At 44.2% G+C, this 18055-nt stretch overlaps 2 protein-coding genes across 5 annotated transcripts in view; one reads left to right on the top strand and one right to left on the bottom strand.

Moving 5' to 3' along the window:
- The window catches only part of LOC310775039 (serine/threonine-protein kinase tousled-like 2), a 31478-nt gene extending 22360 nt beyond the window's left edge, over positions 1-9118 (top strand). For all 4 annotated transcript variants that reach the window (XM_083635125.1, XM_083635126.1, XM_083635127.1 and 1 more), the window contains 10 exons: positions 1174-1240; positions 1329-1426; positions 2854-2935; positions 3274-3365; positions 3661-3750; positions 5417-5586; positions 5737-5875; positions 6144-6255; positions 6394-6501; positions 8061-9118. In XM_083635125.1, coding sequence (XP_083491251.1) covers positions 1174-1240; positions 1329-1426; positions 2854-2935; positions 3274-3365; positions 3661-3750; positions 5417-5586; positions 5737-5875; positions 6144-6255; positions 6394-6501; positions 8061-8237 — 1135 coding nt within the window. In that variant the 3' untranslated portion in view covers positions 8238-9118. The remainder of the gene's footprint in view (positions 1-1173; positions 1241-1328; positions 1427-2853; positions 2936-3273; positions 3366-3660; positions 3751-5416; positions 5587-5736; positions 5876-6143; positions 6256-6393; positions 6502-8060) is intronic.
- A 110-nt stretch (positions 9119-9228) lies between these two features.
- Positions 9229-17326, bottom strand: becn1 (beclin 1, autophagy related). Its single transcript, XM_083635259.1, has 12 exons — positions 17236-17326; positions 16839-16967; positions 16641-16705; positions 14857-14915; positions 14335-14425; positions 13964-14100; positions 13651-13845; positions 13398-13544; positions 12469-12618; positions 11771-11831; positions 11520-11662; positions 9229-10468 (listed from the first exon to the last, which is right to left on the bottom strand). Exons 2-12 carry the CDS (start codon positions 16963-16965, stop codon positions 10300-10302), a joined length of 1344 nt encoding a protein of 447 aa, XP_083491385.1. The 5' UTR covers positions 16966-16967; positions 17236-17326; the 3' UTR covers positions 9229-10299.
- Positions 17327-18055: the final 729 nt, after the last annotated feature.

The raw sequence follows: 18055 nt of genomic DNA, 5'->3' as shown, positions 1-18055 counted from the left end.
CCTGTACAAAGTCACAGTTCATGTTTTACATGGACCACCTGTACAAAGTCAGCATTCTTCATAATCAATAGAACAGAGTGTGCACACTGGAGGCTCCAATCAGTGTTTTTTTTGCAACATTTTGATCCACCAGGATCTCAGTCAAATGATTGCTCGCTTCTGTAGTTAGCCTTTTGTCCAGCACCTGTAAGTTCTTCTTCTGTAGTTAGCCTTTTGTCCAGCACCTGTAAGTTCTTCTTCTGTAGTTAGCCTTTTGTCCAGCACCTGTAAGTTCTTCTTCTGTAGTTAGCCTTTTGTCCAGCACCTGTAAGTTCTTCTTCTGTAGTTAGCCTTTTGTCCAGCACCTGTAAGTTCTTCTTCTGTAGTTAGCCTTTTGTCCAGCACCTGTAAGTTCTTCTTCTGTAGTTAGCCTTTTGTCCAGCACCTGTAAGTTCTTCTTCTGTAGTTAGCCTTTTGTCCAGCACCTGTAAGTTCTTCTTCTGTAGTTAGCCTTTTGTCCAGCACCTGTAAGTTCTTCTTCTGTAGTTAGCCTTTTGTCCAGCACCTGTAAGTTCTTCTTCTGTAGTTAGCCTTTTGTCCAGCACCTGTAAGTTCTTCTTCTGTAGTTAGCCTTTTGTCCAGCACCTGTAAGTTCTTCTTCTGTAGTTAGCCTTTTGTCCAGCACCTGTAAGTTCTTCTTCTGTAGTTAGCCTTTTGTCCAGCACCTGTAAGTTCTTCTTCTGTAGTTAGCCTTTTGTCCAGCACCTGTAAGTTCTTCTTCTGTAGTTAGCCTTTTGTCCAGCACCTGTAAGTTCTTCTTCTGGATGTGCGCATATTTGTTTTTTTCAATTCTTCATAATCAGATTTTCTGCATTTCTTTAATTCAGACAGAAGCATGACAAGTCATTATTTTGACATGCAAGGCTTTGTGTTTATTGTAGAATCTCACATTGCAGGCAGACACTCAAATGGACTCAAATTGTCATGCTATTTTTTCATCCTGATTACCAGGATATGGAGTCAGTTTTTTGTACCTTTTAACCTTGATTAATATTTTTGCTTCATTTTATCTCAATTTAATACCTATATTTTTCGTTCCCACAATTCTGCTTTCTGCATCCATGTGTGCAATGTGAGGTAACCGTAAATTACAGCAAATAATATCTTTAATATCTTTTTTTTTATCCCACACAGGTTGTCACTTGCAGAATATCACGAGCAAGAGGAGATATTCAAGCTGCGAATTGGTGCCCTAAAGAAGGTACCACCCCACCACTGACTGAACACGCTGGCTTGTTTGGTGACAGTTGATCAGGCTAGAGATGATGGATGGGTGTGTTTGTCTGCAGGAAGAAGCAGAGATCCAGGCGGAGCTCGAGCGGTTGGAGCGAGTACGGAACCTGCACATTCGGGAGCTAAAGAGAATCCACAACGAGGACAACTCGCAGTATGTGCCCTTCTCTGTTTAACTTCACTTCATTTAGAAACTTTCCAGGGCAGAGGTGACTGGCTTGGTGAATCATCTGCTAATTCCACCCTTTCCAACTAATACCAACATCAAAGTACCGTAAATTCCGCACTATAAGCCGCACCGGAGTATAAGCCGCAGCAGCAAAATTGCCTGTTTGTTACATATATAAGCCGCACCGGACTATAAGCCGCAGGTGTTTTAATGTTTTTTTTTTTTTTTTTTTATTGTGTTTTAATGTTTAATTACCATATGTAACGGTTCATGCACAGAGGGGATTGTCGGGAAAGAGATGGCTGTTTGAGGAAGCTCCCATTTATTAACATTTCAACAAAACAACATAACACAACACCACCTGTGTTTTTTTTACAGTGCACACAGTGTCCGTGGTGTGGTGAAAAGAGGGCAAGAGAGGAAATTAAAACAGAAGTGGATTTATAGTTAGAAAGAGTGCTAAAAAAGAGAGATTTTTTTTTTTTTTTTTTTGAAAAAATCCATAGATAAGCCGCACCGTTATATAAGCCGCAGGGCCAAAAAACGGGGAAAAAGCCGCGGCTTATAGTCCGGAATTTACGGTATACCGTTTGCAAAGTGACGCATATACAGTATATGTGTCAACAAAAATTGGTGACAGACACTCTTTTGTTTGTGACGTCACTTGCTGCGAAATCTTTTGTGTGCTATCCGGTGCATTTACATCAGCAGAATTGCACCTGTTAGGGCCTGTGTCGACCTAGCGTCTTTTCATCAGCTCCGGCGTCTTTTTTTCAGTTGTTTCCAATGAGGAGCGAGCGTATGCGGGCGCACACGGACGTCTAGAGAAAGTGCGCTGCGCCCAGCGTCTATTTTCACAGCGCTCCAGCGTTTTTGTGCGCCGGCTCCCAGCTCTTCCAGCTGAAAATATTTTAACTTTTCAGAATGTCGGGTGCTCCTTTTCTGGCAACTAATCATATGGAAAAACTATCGCAACAGAGACAGAAAGGCTCAATTGTGGGAGCAGATTGGCTAGACACTTAATATTTCTGGTGAGTGTTGAGCTAAATCACTGTATGTGTGTTGTTAGCTAATGTTAGCTTTCAGCTATCAAGCTAGCTACCGCACTGAACTAACGTTCGTTTCAGACTGCTTCCTTGCATATTGTGCGCTGAGATCAGCGTACTTCCAGAGTTTAACGGGCGGAAAAAGACGCTAGATGGACACACGGCCTAACATGTGTCTTTGTTGAACCAGGAGATCCGAAAAGTTCATTCTAATTCTTCCACGCCTGTTTCAATGATGATGGGATGTGTTCAAAATGTGTCTAGCAGTATGCAACTATGTTTTACACGCTTTTGAGTTTGGGGTTATTTTAGGCAGGTACACAGTTTGCAAACGCACAGATAACTACAGCAAGTCTTTCCCTATAGATTTAAAGACCACCCCACACTGAATGAGCGATATCTACTCTTATATTTACTTGGAAGAGGTGGCTTCAGTGAAGTGTACAAGGTAAGCGTATGCCCTTTCAATTTCATGCCCTTTAAGTGGCTTCCATCCTTCACAAGTCCCACTTTGTGTGTTTTGGATGAACTTTGCTGCCTCTTTCTGAAGAAGATCAAATGTTCATATTGGTTCAGTGGAGTTTGTCCTGCACATATTCTTCCCTCACGCACACACCTGCCCTCCACACATGCATTTCTTCAAGCTCAGAATGTGCTGTTGCCTGAAGTGCAAGCCCCCGGGAGCGGTTTGATGTTCAGTGTCTTGCTGAAGGGCACTTTAGTAGTCTTGGTACAGGTGTGATTTCATTTGATTTGATTTGATATGAAATGTTTGTCCCTCCCCAGGCGTTTGACGTGACAGAGCAGAGGTATGTGGCCGTTAAAATCCACCAGCTCAACAAGAACTGGAGGGAGGAGAAGAAGGAAAACTACCATAAGTGAGTCGAAGCCTCGGTTTACTTTTTAACGGCCCTGTTTATTAATTATGTTCTCATTTATGCACTTTACATTAACACTTGAATAACTTTGTACTTGTAGTTTATTATAGCTGTAGTTTGAACTATACACTTTCATAAATTGGAGGTGACCAAGATTCTTGCAGGCCACATTGTGGCTTTTTCTCAACTCATGCATGGAAGACATTTTCATACTCCTCCTTTATTTGAACTCAATATGCTTTCATTTATGCCATGTTGTTTATGGTAAATGTTGACCATGCATTTCTCTTTTCAGACATGCTTGCAGAGAGTACAGAATCCACAAAGAACTTGACCATCCTAGAATAGTCAAACTCTATGACTACTTCTCACTCGACACAGACTCGTAAGTGCCTTCACTCTGCGTAAAGCTCATAAAGGTGTACACACAAATATTTTAATTGCCAAGTACAGGTGCCACATTTTAATTACCCTGCATTACATAGTGCTAATCACTCATTAGACAAATGGTGCACGTCAAGACCTTGGCAAGCTTGACTTGTCCCAGTTGCATGTTCATAGACACATTGGAGAGGGGAGGAAAAACATTAGTTTTCAGCAGAGGCTTTCTTGGAAGATCTTGGACCTGTGATGAACAGGACTACGATGTCAAATTTAATGTTGTGTCATGTATCCTGTGGGCTCTTGGGGCTTTGCTGTGCACTAATAATTCCTTAGAAATTGCTCTCTAAAAATGCTAAACATCTGGGGCCGGTTGCACCAACTGGTCTTAACTATGCCTGGTCGTAACTCATACGTCGGTCTTAGTTAAGACCCGTCTTTAGAGTGGATTTATGCCTGTTGCACCAACACGGCTTATGTCTGGTCTTAACTATGCTGGTCGTAGCAATGCGCGTCCATGTGAATTGCCAGGGAATGCACCCTGATTGGATGATGTTGCAAAAAATGTGCCTCGCGACCTGCTTGGAGCGTCACTGTGCCACTACGCTCTCTCAGCCACTACTGTAAAACACCCTCCCTCCTCCCATCCTCCCTCGCTCCGGGGGAAAAATGGCGGCTATTGAGCAGACAGAGTCAGTCTGAATGAAATTGAATGTAACGTTCCCAATTCTATGTATTAACTTCTAAAAAACTAACGGCAACATTTTGGAAGGCGGGTTAGGTTAACTAGTTAGTTATAATCTAACGTCGTGCTTTCAAAGACGGCGAACTGGCGGTGTTACGACGATGACGGTCAAAAAGGTCTCCGCGGAGATCTCTGTTACAGGCAGGCTCTACGCCTCCTCCTGACCAGGCGTAAGAGTTACGCCTGGTCTTAGTGAAAATAAGGCTTAAGTCGTCTTGGTGCAACCGGCGTAGCTGTTAGGTCGTAAAGTTACGACCAACTTAGCTTAAGACCAGTGTAAGACCAGTTGGTGCAACCGGCCCCTGTATATCATTATCAATTAAAATAACTCAAAAGTAAGACCACATAGCCCTCCCTGGCATTGCTCCAGGTGAATTTCATTTGAAGAGGTTTTCTCTTTCGCTTGACTGAAGAGGTTATTGTTGGAAGTTGCTTTCTAATAGGCCTTACTTGTTTCACCATCTGTGTTATGAAGCAATGTCTTTTTGTGCTGTAAAGCAATGCAAGCAATGTCCCACAATGTAAAATGCAGTGTCGAGCCCAGTAGAAGCTGTCAATCTTCTTGCAGATGATCTTGCTTGTTGACTGTATTAATTATGGTAATGACTCAAAATGAATGTGATAATAATTCATTGATGTTAAAATGGTACAAGACGCACCGGGGTACATCGATTTTATTGTTATAGTTTATCAAAAGCATGTCTCAAAGGACTGTACAGAGAATGAGCCTAGCTAAATTGAACTGATGAACAATCAACCATAGATGAGAACGATATAGTGCAAAAATCAGGAAGAGCCAGACATGCACAAAAAAGTGCCCTATTGCCAGTAAAAGCTCCTCAAACGGTCCATTTAGCGTTGTATCTCTGCCAGGTTCTGCACAGTGCTGGAGTACTGTGAAGGCTTAGCGTTGTATCTCTGCCAGGTTCTGCACAGTGCTGGAGTACTGTGAAGGCAACGACCTGGACTTCTACTTGAAGCAGCACAAACTGATGTCTGAGAAGGAGGGCCGCTCCATCGTCATGCAGATCGTCAACGCCCTCAAGTACCTCAACCAGATCCGACCGCCCATCATCCACTATGACCTCAAACCCGGTCAGTCCCTCACTGTCTTTTCATTTGGACATAGTGTCCCCCGCAGTCAATTCACCAAGATGGTGGAGGACAATGTCTCTGCGTATGGGCCCGAGAATCACATCTTCTATTTCTGACTGTTCTTTTTACGGTTTCCTGTTTTGTCCGTAGGTAACATCCTGCTGGTTAATGGCACAGCATGCGGAGAGATTAAGATCACCGACTTCGGCCTGTCAAAGATTATGGATGACGACAGCTACAACCCTGTAGATGGCATGGAGCTGACCTCTCAGGGAGCAGGGACCTACTGGTACGCTGACACATTTTCCAGCCTAACCATCATAATGACTTAGTAATGATGTCGCAGAGAAGAAAGACTTGCGACAAAAAGGTTGAAAAGAACTTGAGCTGGTCAGGGGCCAACAAGTGTATGATGGGTTGTAGTGGGGAGATCCCAGGTGAAAAGCCTTTTTGAATCGGTCAGCCACACGTCTGAATGTTTATGGAGCTAGATTAAAAATTTTTTTTAACTTCGCTGCCTTCAGTCATTGCTCAGGTTGTGATTGTGTGGCTTACAGGTACCTGCCTCCTGAGTGTTTTGTGGTGGGCAAGGAGCCCCCCAAAATATCCAACAAGGTAGATGTGTGGTCAGTAGGAGTCATCTTCTACCAGAGCTTATATGGACGCAAGGTAATCACCAACCTGAATTCAATGACAGTTTTTCTTGTTAGTAATTGCTTCTCTCTTCTTTCTTTTTTTTTTTTTAAACAAAATGCTCCAATATTCGAGGCTTTCTGTTGACACTCTACCCCCGTTCCTTTACTGCAGCCGTTTGGTCACAACCAGTCTCAGCATGACATCCTTCAAGAAAACACCATTCTCAAAGCCACCGAGGTGCAGTTCCCACCCAAACCTGTGGTCACCACAGAAGCCAAGGTCGTGTATGGTATTCATTTCTCTCCCAATAACAAACTCACTCACTGTTACGACGATCGATTACCCCAAACAATCTACATCTCTCTCGCTCATTGCCTCACCCACTTTCAAGCTTCCAGACTCACATAAACAGCCAATCCCTCAAGGCTATTTTTGTTTACATTACATTTCCAAGCACATTTTTACACTTATTAGTAGAACCTGTAAATAGCACAATGCTAGAATGAGTTTAAATTCACGTATAGACCAAATCAGCGGGGATGTTTATATTTACTTCCGGTTACCCCTGGGGTCCACACATCATAATGGCGGTGAACGGCACAAACTGACGTGTTGAAGACAACAACAGACAAAGAAGACAAAAATGATTTGTTCGTGTTGTGTTGTTGTTTAATATCATTCATAACAACACTTTCACTAAAGTTAGTGGAGACCAGACTAGCTAATTTACCTGTTGGACCAGACCAGAGTAGACTTGAAGCTAAATTAAATTAACGTGGCGTCAGTACAGTAGCTCTGTCTGTAACGTTAGCTCTGTAGCTAGTTAACGAGTCTGCAAAAAAACAGCGAGTTTGACAGTTGTAAACAAACGTTATTAGCTAGGTAACACTACATAAAACAAACACAGAAGAAAGGCTAGATACGTCGGACAAGCATGTTTACCAACCGTTTGAACATTTAAATTGAAAGTAGTCGGCCGAAAACAACGAGAGAGTTTGACAGCATTTATTCGACAACACGCAAATTTAAACCTGCCGCCTTCCCGAAGTGGTACACGGAAGTAATGTTGTTTACATGGTGACGTCACGGTGATTTGGTCTATTGAGTAAAATGTACTAAAAAATCTTAATTAAGTATTGGCAGTAGAGTAAAGGTGCGTTCACACCGACCTATTAAAGTTTTTCGCTGGCGTCGAGTTTACATACAAAGTCAATGCAAACGAGCGATTGAGCGTATATTCGCCTGGGAGAAAAATCGCTGGGCGTCCGAGCGGCAGAGACAGAGCGATAGGGCGAAAATTCGCTCGTCACTCGAGATGAAATATCCCAACTCGAGCGAAAATACGCTGGCATCAGTCGCTCGCCGCTCAACGCTGATTGGCTGCCGTGTGAGAGCGAGTCAAGGACACACACTGGCTTGGAACAAACCGCTGGTTTATTGTGTGGCAACAAACCACATTGACAGCCTGACAGCTGACATGAAGTGAAGTCTGTCCTACCGGTATGGAGCTCGCATTAGGAGCACGCTGATAGGCTTTAGCTTGTAAACAATGACGGTGGCTCGTAGTGGACAAACAGCATGACATTGCGTAACGTTATATCCCCCACATGTCCGTCATTTCGTGTGCCTGTTGATGAGCGATTTAAACAGAGCGACTGAGCGATTCCAAAGGGTTGACTTGAGCGACAGAGCGAAAAATAAATATCTCGGTGTGAACGCACCTTAAGCAAGAACAAAAGTGCTACTAGCTGCAGAAATGAGCTAAGCAAAACAAATTTCCCTATGGAACAATAAAGTTAAACTCAACTCAAGTATGTGTTCCTTCTTCCCCGTCACAGGCCTTCATCCGCCGGTGTCTGGCCTACCGAAAGGAGGACCGTGTGGACGTTCTGCAGTTGGCCAGTGACCCCTTCCTAATGCCCCATAATCGCAAGGCTCTGGGCACCAGCAGCGGGCCCCTGGCTCCTCCCGTTCCCTCCACCTCCAGCTCCTACAACAGCAGTGCTTCCAACTGAAGGGAGTGAAGACCTAGAAAAGGACCCGCCATGGGGACAGCCATGTGGAGAGGCATCGCACACTTGATGAAACTCCTCCTTAGCTCTCTTGGCTTTGGGAGAGGAGAGAGCATGATGGTAGGGTGGGGAGCTGGACGTGGGAATGGAGCCAAACTTGATGGACGATGCAGTGATGTAGGAGCAAACGTGCCTACCCCCATAGTCCAAGTGGTGAACATGTGAAGGGCCAGTCCCTGGCAGTGGGCTCAGTAGAACCCAAAGATGTGCCCATATGCATGCACTAACACACAAATCAAACCCCTGCCACAAAGAAGGGAATCCCCCATTTGCAAATTTTGAAGCAAAAGCACCCTTTTAAAAAATGCACAACTGACAGGCTAAGGGTTTTTGCCATTTATGGAAGAATCGCCTGCCTCCATTTTGTGGACGTTTTACAAGAAAATGCATAATTGGAATTTCATCCCATACCGCTTGAAATGCATCATGTCAAACTATTTTTCTCAGTATATAGAATTATCAATTTCCAAGATGTATCCCTGTAAGTTTGAACCTGTGGCTTATTTGGGAAGTGCTCGTACAGGCAAGGGGATTGACTCCTGACCAAAGTTCAAGGCTTGCCTTGTTATGGAAGAAGTACACAAATGACTTGACACAGAAGAGGGCTGATTCTACAAGGATGATTGCCTCGTTTTGACCTATTTTGAATATTTGATTGGATAACTGGAAGTTGACTTGGTATTTCAATTATTCAGTGAAGTCCATATTTTTTCATGAGATTTCCCCCCTTTAATGTTTTTGCCAACTTTACAAGGGGGGCTGACTATGAATGAGTGAGGAGAGGTAAGATCCTCGACAGATGTTTATGAAACCATTAAAACCAACATTTGGTTACTTTGTGGCTTCTCTTACTTGGTTTATGAAAACCAGTATGTACTGTAAGTACAATAAGACATTCTTGTTTATTGCAAATCATGAAGATTACAAGAGTCGATCTAAAACATAAGCATGTGTTAGCAGCAATGTGAATTTCATTCAAGGTTATTGAACTACACTGGCATACACTCAGAATACACCAAACAATGCTCCCTTGACCTTATCACATCACACTCAAATCGCTTACAGTGAACAATTGGGTACATTCACAAACTCCTTTGCCACTCTTCTTGTGAACAGAACCAGTGATTTGAGGGTGCGCACTGCCATGCCAGCCCTAGGATTCCTCGAAGACTATAGAAATTAAAAGTACTGTATTTTGGGAAGATTCAAAGTGCATCCACGTCTCAGGAAGTGTGAACTGTCCTGCACATTTTTTTAATATATATAATCGACTTCCAAAGTTTAGTGGGTGGAACCTATTTCACAAAAAAGTCCCACTAAAAACCATGTTTCACCATGTTTCAAAATGCTTCTGCCAGACTAAAGACAACACATTAAGCTGTTAGGTGATGATTTTCCTTCTTAGGCGTAGCGGTGCCTGGCAGAGAGATCTGTACTCTATCGAGTGCACTTCTCTAGTATACTGTATATATTTTTTGCATTGTCAGCTTCTCACAGGAAACAAACACCAGCTAAGCTATAAAGGTTCATAAACACTAATTCTGTGGATGGTATGGGACACAGCAGACATGACAAGGAATCTAAAGGAGAGACATCTAGTCACCTTAACTCGTGTCCTTGAGTACAAAGGTTACATGGTGAGCAAAGCAGCCTATGCCTGTCGTCGTGACTCCTATAACATGGGCCCACATCTGAGCTCCACTTGGCAGCATAGTACCAGTATTGTCCCCTTTTCTTCAGAACAACTCAAGAAGATCCAGACATTGTTCCATGCCGTTTCGCACTCAAATCCAAAAGGATTCACAAAATGTTTGCAGACATGTTCAATCCTTTCTTTGGCCGGGTATCCAAGGGAGAATAAACACACTAAGCCGAGTTCTCTGAGGGGCGTACGTTACGGCTGTAGTTCTCTGAGGGGCGTACGTTACGGCTGTAGGAGTTCTCTGAGGGGCGTACGTTACGGCTGTAGGAATCGCTCCACATCCCAAGGCGTTGTCCAGCAGGCTCATCTATTGTAGAACTGCGAGGAGACCCAGGCCAGCCCCCACTTGAGGTTGGTGAGCATAAACTTCAACGCCTTGGTCCACTGCTCCTCAGAGTTGAACTGGGTCTTGATGGAGTAGGAGCCGCCGCTGCCGCCCGTGTCCTCGATCTTGCCCTTCTCCACATCCATCCTGAGACATAGGATGACATTGTTTAGTGTAGGTGCAGGATGTAGTTGTCTTTTCAGTGAACTGTAGCTGTTTTATGTTGGATATTAGGTGCTGAGTATATAGTCAGGTTGTCCTGTGGGAGTATTAGGTGCTGAGTATATAGTCAGGTTGTCCTGTGGGAGTATTAGGTGCTGAGTATATAGTCAGGTTGTTCTGTGGGAGTACTTGAGTATATAGTCAGGTTGTCCTGTGGGAGTATTAGTCAGGTTGTTCTGTGGGAGTACTTGAGTATATAGTCAGGTTGTCCTGTGGAAGTATTAGGTGCTGAGTATATAGTCAGGTTGTTCTGTGGGAGTACTTGAGTATATAGTCAGGTTGTCCTGTGGGAGTACTTGAGTATATAGTCAGGTTGTCCTGTGGGAGTACTTGAGTATATAGTCAGGTTGTCCTGTGGGAGTACTTGAGTATATAGTCAGGTTGTTCTGTGGGAGTACTTGAGTATATAGTCAGGTTGTTCTGTGGGAGTACTTGAGTATATAGTCAGGTTGTTCTGTGGGAGTACTTGAGTATATAGTCAGGTTGTTGTCCTGTGGGAGTACTGACTGCTGAGCCCCTTGGAGGTGTTGTGGGCCTAATTCAATGAAACATCTGTGATGGGAGAAGCCTACAAAGGCTGCATATCCACCCCTCGCCCCCACAGAAAAGCACAGGGTAGTTACACGAGTTTCAGTATATTGGCAAAAATGTTCTTAATATACTGGGGCCATGATTTAAATATTGGAGGTTGATTGAACTATTGGCTGATTTTCTAAATACAATACTTAAACAGCCCATTTTCCTCAATGTCATCGCCCAACTCCAGAGCAAAACAAGGCAGAGAACGTGCAGCTTCCTGTGTAGCAGCCCCATCTTGAGCCTCTGATGAGGTTATTTATTTATAGAGCGGCTTTTATGCTCAACAAATGTGTTCTAAAGTGATTTTAGCTTTTGCATCACAGCTCCAATGAGCAGCTAAGTGGGATGCAACGACATGCTGGTTGCCAGCCAGGTAACTGGTTGCCAGGTAACTGACCTGTATGGCAGGCAGAAGCCTGTGTCTCCCTTCTCCACCTCCTCTTTGAACTGCTGGACACAGTCCAGAAAGGCCACCATGGCATGGTCAAACTTATTGTCCCAGAAGAACCTCAGGCCACCTGAGCAGTAGAGCGGTAGTTCCTGCACAAACACGGGACAAGGAACAAGGCAGAATTGGAGGCTGGGATGATCAAATAATGATGGACCTGCTGGGCTTTCTCTTCAGGAGAACTTTGTATTATGCAATACCTTGGATTTGTCAGTCAGTGACTCGAGGTAAGAGTGGTTTCCGTATGGGACAAGGCGATATCTGCAGAGAAGTGGAAAACTGTTATTTGAGTGCAATTTTTAAGTTGACTCGCACAGTAATGAAACCGAAATGGAGTTGTAAAAAAAATAAGAAAAAGAGCAAAATACAAGTAATCAAACAGAAAGAAGATATAAAAAACGTTACCTCTAAAACAAGCCAACAAAAAAATTAAGATGACAATTTCATGAGATAACTGAATCTGAATAGAAACAAAATAGTGAAGAAGAGTAGAACAAGACCCATGAAGTCACATGGGAGATAAAAATAATAAGTTAAAATAACCCAAGTGTGGGAGGGTGTATTTAGAGTGTGTGTGTGTGTGTGTGTGTGTGTGTGTGTGTGTGTGTGTGTGTGTGTGTGTGTGTGTGTGTGTGTGTGTGTGTGTGTGTGTGTGAGAGAGAGAGAGAGTGAGAGTAACACAATATTTGCATTTCATTAGCTCTGATTGATGTTTTCAATTTTGTTTTTATGGAAACAAGAAAATGAATACAAATTCTTGACAATAGATTAAACTTACAGACACATTTTCTGGAGCCAACTAGTTCAAACAGTCCCCACGCCTGGTAATAAAAGACTAAGTTTAAAGAACATGGCATGCATGTGAAGCTGAAGCCTAATGTGTGTGTCTAATGTGCACCTCTGGAAGCGCAGGCCCATCTTGTTGGCGAGGGCGTGCAGCAGCAACACCGTCTGTCCCCAGGCTGCGTTGATCTCATTCCACTCTACAGGGACACTGGGGAGCCGCCCCAGACGGAAGTTGTTGATGGTACCAAACTGACCACTGTGCCTGGACAACAACAGAGACCACCTAGTCACATAACTGACCACTGTGCCTGGACAACAACAGAGACCACCTAGTCACATAACTGACCACTGTGCCTGGACAACAACAGAGACCACCTAGTCACATAACTGACCACTGTGCCTGGACAACAACAGATACCACCTAGTCACATAACTGACCACTGTGCCTGGACAACAACAGAGACCACCTAGTCACATAACTGACCACTGTGCCTGGACAACAACAGAGACCACCTAGTCAGGTTCTCAGTCAGGTTCTTGGTTAACATTTTATTTGGATAGTCCGCCTACAGAGTCTACAGAGTATTTGTAACATCTCAACAGCTTATTAGTTGACATGCAACAAACACAATTGTGTTTGCTTCCTGTTCCCCACACCTGCACCTAGTGTCATAATGTAGGCATGTTCATGAATTGTCAGATTTGAAATGTTACAAATATTGGGAAATTCTCTGTAGGCAGACTATCCAAATAAAGCATTACCAAGAAAGTACCAGGATTTGACATGCATGGGGCAGGAAAGTAAGGAGGGGAGGTCAGTTTGGTGGAGTTTCATCTGATCATGCAATATGGGAGTTAATTGTCTAATTTGCCCAATGCAAGGGAATCCTTCACGTTAACTCACTGGGGGATACCTTCATGCCTTGACATGAAGATATCTTAATGGAAAATACTGTTCTTTCAGCCTCACTGACATGTCTGCCACTAAATATAAAGCGAATGCAATATGTACAGTCGGTGTTTCCCGTGTGTGTTTGTTACCAGATGTGGAAGGTGGCGTTGAAGACGTTGGTCTTTTTCAGGCGATCCAGCTGGATCTGGCAGTAACGCATCTGGTTGTCAACGCTCTTCAGCTCATCGTCTAGCTCCAGCTGTTGCCGTTTAAACTCACTGTACTCCTTCTGGTACCTGACACGGCAGAGACAAATAGGCAGACACAAGGGCTGTTAAGGAGTGCGTCATCCAAAATATCACACGGCCACCTGTCTGTCCCCCCCTCTCCCCGTCCACTCACTGCAGCTCCTCCGTGTCCAGCTGCTGGGAGTGGCTCCTGCCCTGGGCTAGGTCCTGAGCCACGGCCGCCCTCTGCTCCTCCACTGTCTCCAGCTCCTGCACCAGGGCCTCCTCCTCTTGATTCAGGTGCTGCAGCTCTGCCAGGAGGCTCTCCTCCTCCTCCACCTGCAGCTGGGACAGGAGCTCCAGACACTGCCTAGAAACGCACGCACGCACGCACGCACACACTCAATCACTATCCTGTCTTGAGGTTCTCTTTGATTGTAACTGGAGACTCTTAAACGGCCGAGGTGTTTGGTTGTGCAACAGCTCACTTGTAATTCTGGCACTCATTCTCGGTGATGTTGAGCTGTGTGTCCAGGTTGTCCAGCAGGGTGTCGGTACACTCCTCACACAGAGGGTGGTCCACATCTGTCTGGCCTGACATGATGTCAAACAGGTCACTGGTCACCTGGGCAGGATATGATTGTAGAGGAAACAGTCGCATGATATGGTGACATGGTCAGCAACACTGTTATTCTCAACATGTGAACACTGCGCTCTCAAAATGTAGTTCAATTTCCACACAGACTGCAGCCATAACTTGCACTGCCCAGACTCATTGTCTGACGCACTGACCTTAATAACATGATCAGAGTAAGCCGATATAATTTAACTTAAATTATTCAGTGAAAGTAGACCTCACCTTCAGCCTACGACTTAGATTTTCCATTGTTCCCCCATCAGATGCTTCTCCAATCAGAGTGAAGCTGTTGGCACTCTCTGTGGACATCATCCTGTTAAGGAAGAGCAAGATGCAGCAGTTCAGTCATGTTTGCTGGACATGGTTATGTCTCTGTAGGTCAAGTCTCAAGGTCCTTACACATCAAGAGCGATGCGAATATACGGCACGAAATTGCGATGCGAGTTTGGACCCACCTGTCAATCACAGCCACAGATGTGTACACGTAGGAAGCGAATTTCTGAAAAATCGACCGCGGTTCGAAAAAATAAACACCGCAATAATGCTCAGCGAAACTTGCATTAACTGATATAGGTTCGGAAAAAATGCTCCCGATGTGTAAGGACCTTTACACTTGCCAGTCCCTCTTATTGTATGTTGCCAACCTCACTTGACCGAGAAACATATCACATATCAAATATTTTCTTCAATCTGTCAAGTGAGATTTCAAAATCATCATTCTGGAAAACAGATTGAAGTGCTCACCGTGCAGGAGGGATGTATTTTCTTGCCACTCCATCTTGCTTGGTTTCTACAAAGGTCTCCTTGGAGGAAAATGAAATTGAAATTGAGAGGCTCATGCATACTTGCTGACAACACCTTGTCATCTTGCATTGGAAAAACATTGTCACTGTTGTATTGTGGATCATCCTTAATCCTGGTTTAGAAGTCTTCCAGAAGTCGTAGAGTTTAGAAAAAGGTAAATTGCTGCTGCACTGATTGCCAAAATATCTATATAAAAAATCTGTTCAAAACGAGAAGCAGCAAAGATGAATTGCCCTTGCGTGCCTCGCCATGAAATGCTTGATCTTAATGAACTGGAAGGTGAGGAAGCCCTCCTGCTTCTCTAGGGATAGGTGGCTTGAGGATTTCCTCCAACTTCTAAGTATGGAAAAAGCCACCTCCATCCTCAGGGACTTAGACCAGGATGCAGGCGAGCTCTAACCTGACGCTGCCAGATGGACGGTATAGCTCCACATAGGTTTCACTAAACCAGTCGATCTGGGTTTGAAGTCACCAGACCCGCTGACGGAGGCGGGCACTTTGTCCAAGCTACTTGGCAGGTGATTGGATGACCCATCTGTCTATCACCGCTGGTGGGTGTTAACTTCAACCAATCAGATCGCGGAAGGTGCCTGTGGATGATCTCCGTGGTATTCATTGATTGAGTCCTCGCGGTCGTAAAGTCACCTTCGAAGCATTTAGTTAGATTATAACGAACTAGTTGTGTGGCTTAGCCTTCCCAAATGTTGAGGGTCGTTTTTTAGAATTTAATACATAGAATTGGGAACATTACATTCAATTTCATTCAGACTGCCTGTCACTTCCGCGATGTTGACGAGTGAAAAGAACTACAAAGACCATGTACCCACTACTTGCCCAGACGAGCCTGCCCGCCTACGGCCGCCGCTGATTCGTCGGCCCGGCAATGGCCGGCATGGCTCGACCAATCATCTTAAACTGCCTGTGCGGGTCCAGACCGTCACGGAGAACCAAATTAAATGTGAGTTCACGTGACGGGCGGTTTACCAGGCTAGGCGAGCTCTGGGATTCTATAAGATCCTTCCTAGACCTACAAGCACACAGATATTTTTTTCCTTGTATAATCCACATCCAGAGCCCACTGCAAGCCAGCCCATCCTAGAGGTTTCCTGCCAACCTTAGTTCCCACAGCATCTACCAAGGCTAGCCACCTAACTGTCGTACCTATCTATTTTGATTGGGGTACATGTCTGTACCCCAACTGAATAACAGCACTGCCCCCCTCCCCCCCATTCGATGTCATCATTGTTGTCATAATTGTCATTGTTGGTGTCATCTTTTGTACCTGTAATTGTTGTTGCTCTGTGAGCTGTTGATTTTGTGTCTTGTATCTTTTTGTATAATATATATATGTGTATATATATATATATAATCAGTACATGGAAACATATCATTATAAAAACACCTACCTATTCAGTCCTGTCAGATTGGTAGAATCAAAGTGTGGAGTGGACTACGGTAGTTTATTCTATCATGACGGCAATACAAATAACTCCTACCTCAATAGCCCAGCCCACATAAACAAATGTGATGACATTTAAAATCCAATGGAAATCATGTAAACTATTGGACAAGGCGACAGACTTGCCACTGCAAAATACAAGGGCAGTGGTGTCCTGTTTTACCACAGGAGCGTGAACTTTACCCAAGTGTGCACCAGTGTCAATGAACTTGTAAGGAAAAACTAGAGAGTGCCTGGAAACGTCCTGGGATTTATTCAAACCTACCTCTGGTGCAGCCTCCCCTTCATTGCTGTCAGTTTGTTTACTGGGCGTCACTGTAACTAATGGAGCTGAGGAGGAGAGAGAAGAGGCAAGTCACGAGATGACACAAGACATTTTTAACTCCATCTCCTTCACACGACTACACTCTCTCTGGACATGGACAGCATTGGCGACAGACGTGATTAACTGAGGTTGACATACCTATGAGTTCCTGGATAGTAACTCTGTCGAGCACATTGAAAGATGTGTCCAGCTTCAGAGGCTGGCTACACCGTTGACACACAAAGCTGACCTGCATCGTTGTGCTTGAGGACTTGGAACCCTCCATTGCTAGTTGCAAGAACACAGATAAAAACAAAATGGCACATAGTGAACAACCAAAACGTCTGAATGATCGACGTGACTGAGACCTTGATAAACTACAGTCTACACGTCTTGCATACAGTAACGCTATGTTGCAAGCTACTGTAGTTGGCGCTAGGCGTTTAGCTAGGTAGCTAACGATCAAACAGCTAACGTTAACGTACAGTTGTCCTGCTTGCCAGCTGCTTTAGACTGACCAAGCGTGTAACGTTAACTGAACATAAAATTGACTCACTGTTACTCAAGAAAATTGAGATCTATTGAATGACAAGCCCGTCTTGTTATTCGTCGCTGATAGTCGACAGTAGCTTATTGCATTTTTGGACCACGGAACGTCATTATCCACTTCCTTGTTTACGGCGGATGTGACGTCAGTTTAGATTTCTGCGTTAAAAAAAAGTCAAGAAACCCGACTGTTGTTTCAGTCAGTTGACATAATATCAAATGCGAAAATAACGATAAAGCGGTGTGAAAGCAGTCTCGGTTAACTGCGGCCTCCGGCTCTGCGGATAGTTCAAAGTAACCTCGCGTCAACAGGCTCTCTCAAAGGAGGTTCAAGAAGTTGAAAGAAATTTAGAGATGATGATGATGTGTACTCTCTGATCCAGTAGATGGCGGTAATGCGCTGTAACTCTACCAGACGTCAACCACCCCCGTTACACACACAAGCAGAAGAAGAAGAATATAGTTGCAACTTGCGGGAAAAACCCAGGAAACACCAAAGCTGTAATGGCCGTGTGCCTGCGTGAAACATCAACATTAGACTGTAGAAGGTAACTTTGCATGGCTTTTTCTTACAATTTAGCCAGTGACGCAAAAAAACCCGTGTGATCTAATATTTGAGCCATGTTACCAGGGTCGCTCTCGTTATATTTGCCTCGATTGTCTCATGTCAGAAAGTCATCACTGCTAGTTGTAGTTGTATTGTGTAACAACGTTAACGACCTTACAAAACAATAGCAAGTGCGATGCTAGCTTAGCTACAGTCTGCTCTGCAAAGCTTGCTTTCATGTTAATACAACCAGTACGCTATACAACCGGTTTAAGGAGATGTG

The sequence above is a fragment of the Poromitra crassiceps genome (assembly GCF_964638095.1).
Source record: "Poromitra crassiceps genome assembly, chromosome: 4".
NCBI lineage: Eukaryota > Metazoa > Chordata > Actinopteri > Beryciformes > Melamphaidae > Poromitra > Poromitra crassiceps.
Note: the sequence above shows the minus strand (reverse complement) of the source record. Positions and strands in the feature narration are given on the sequence as shown.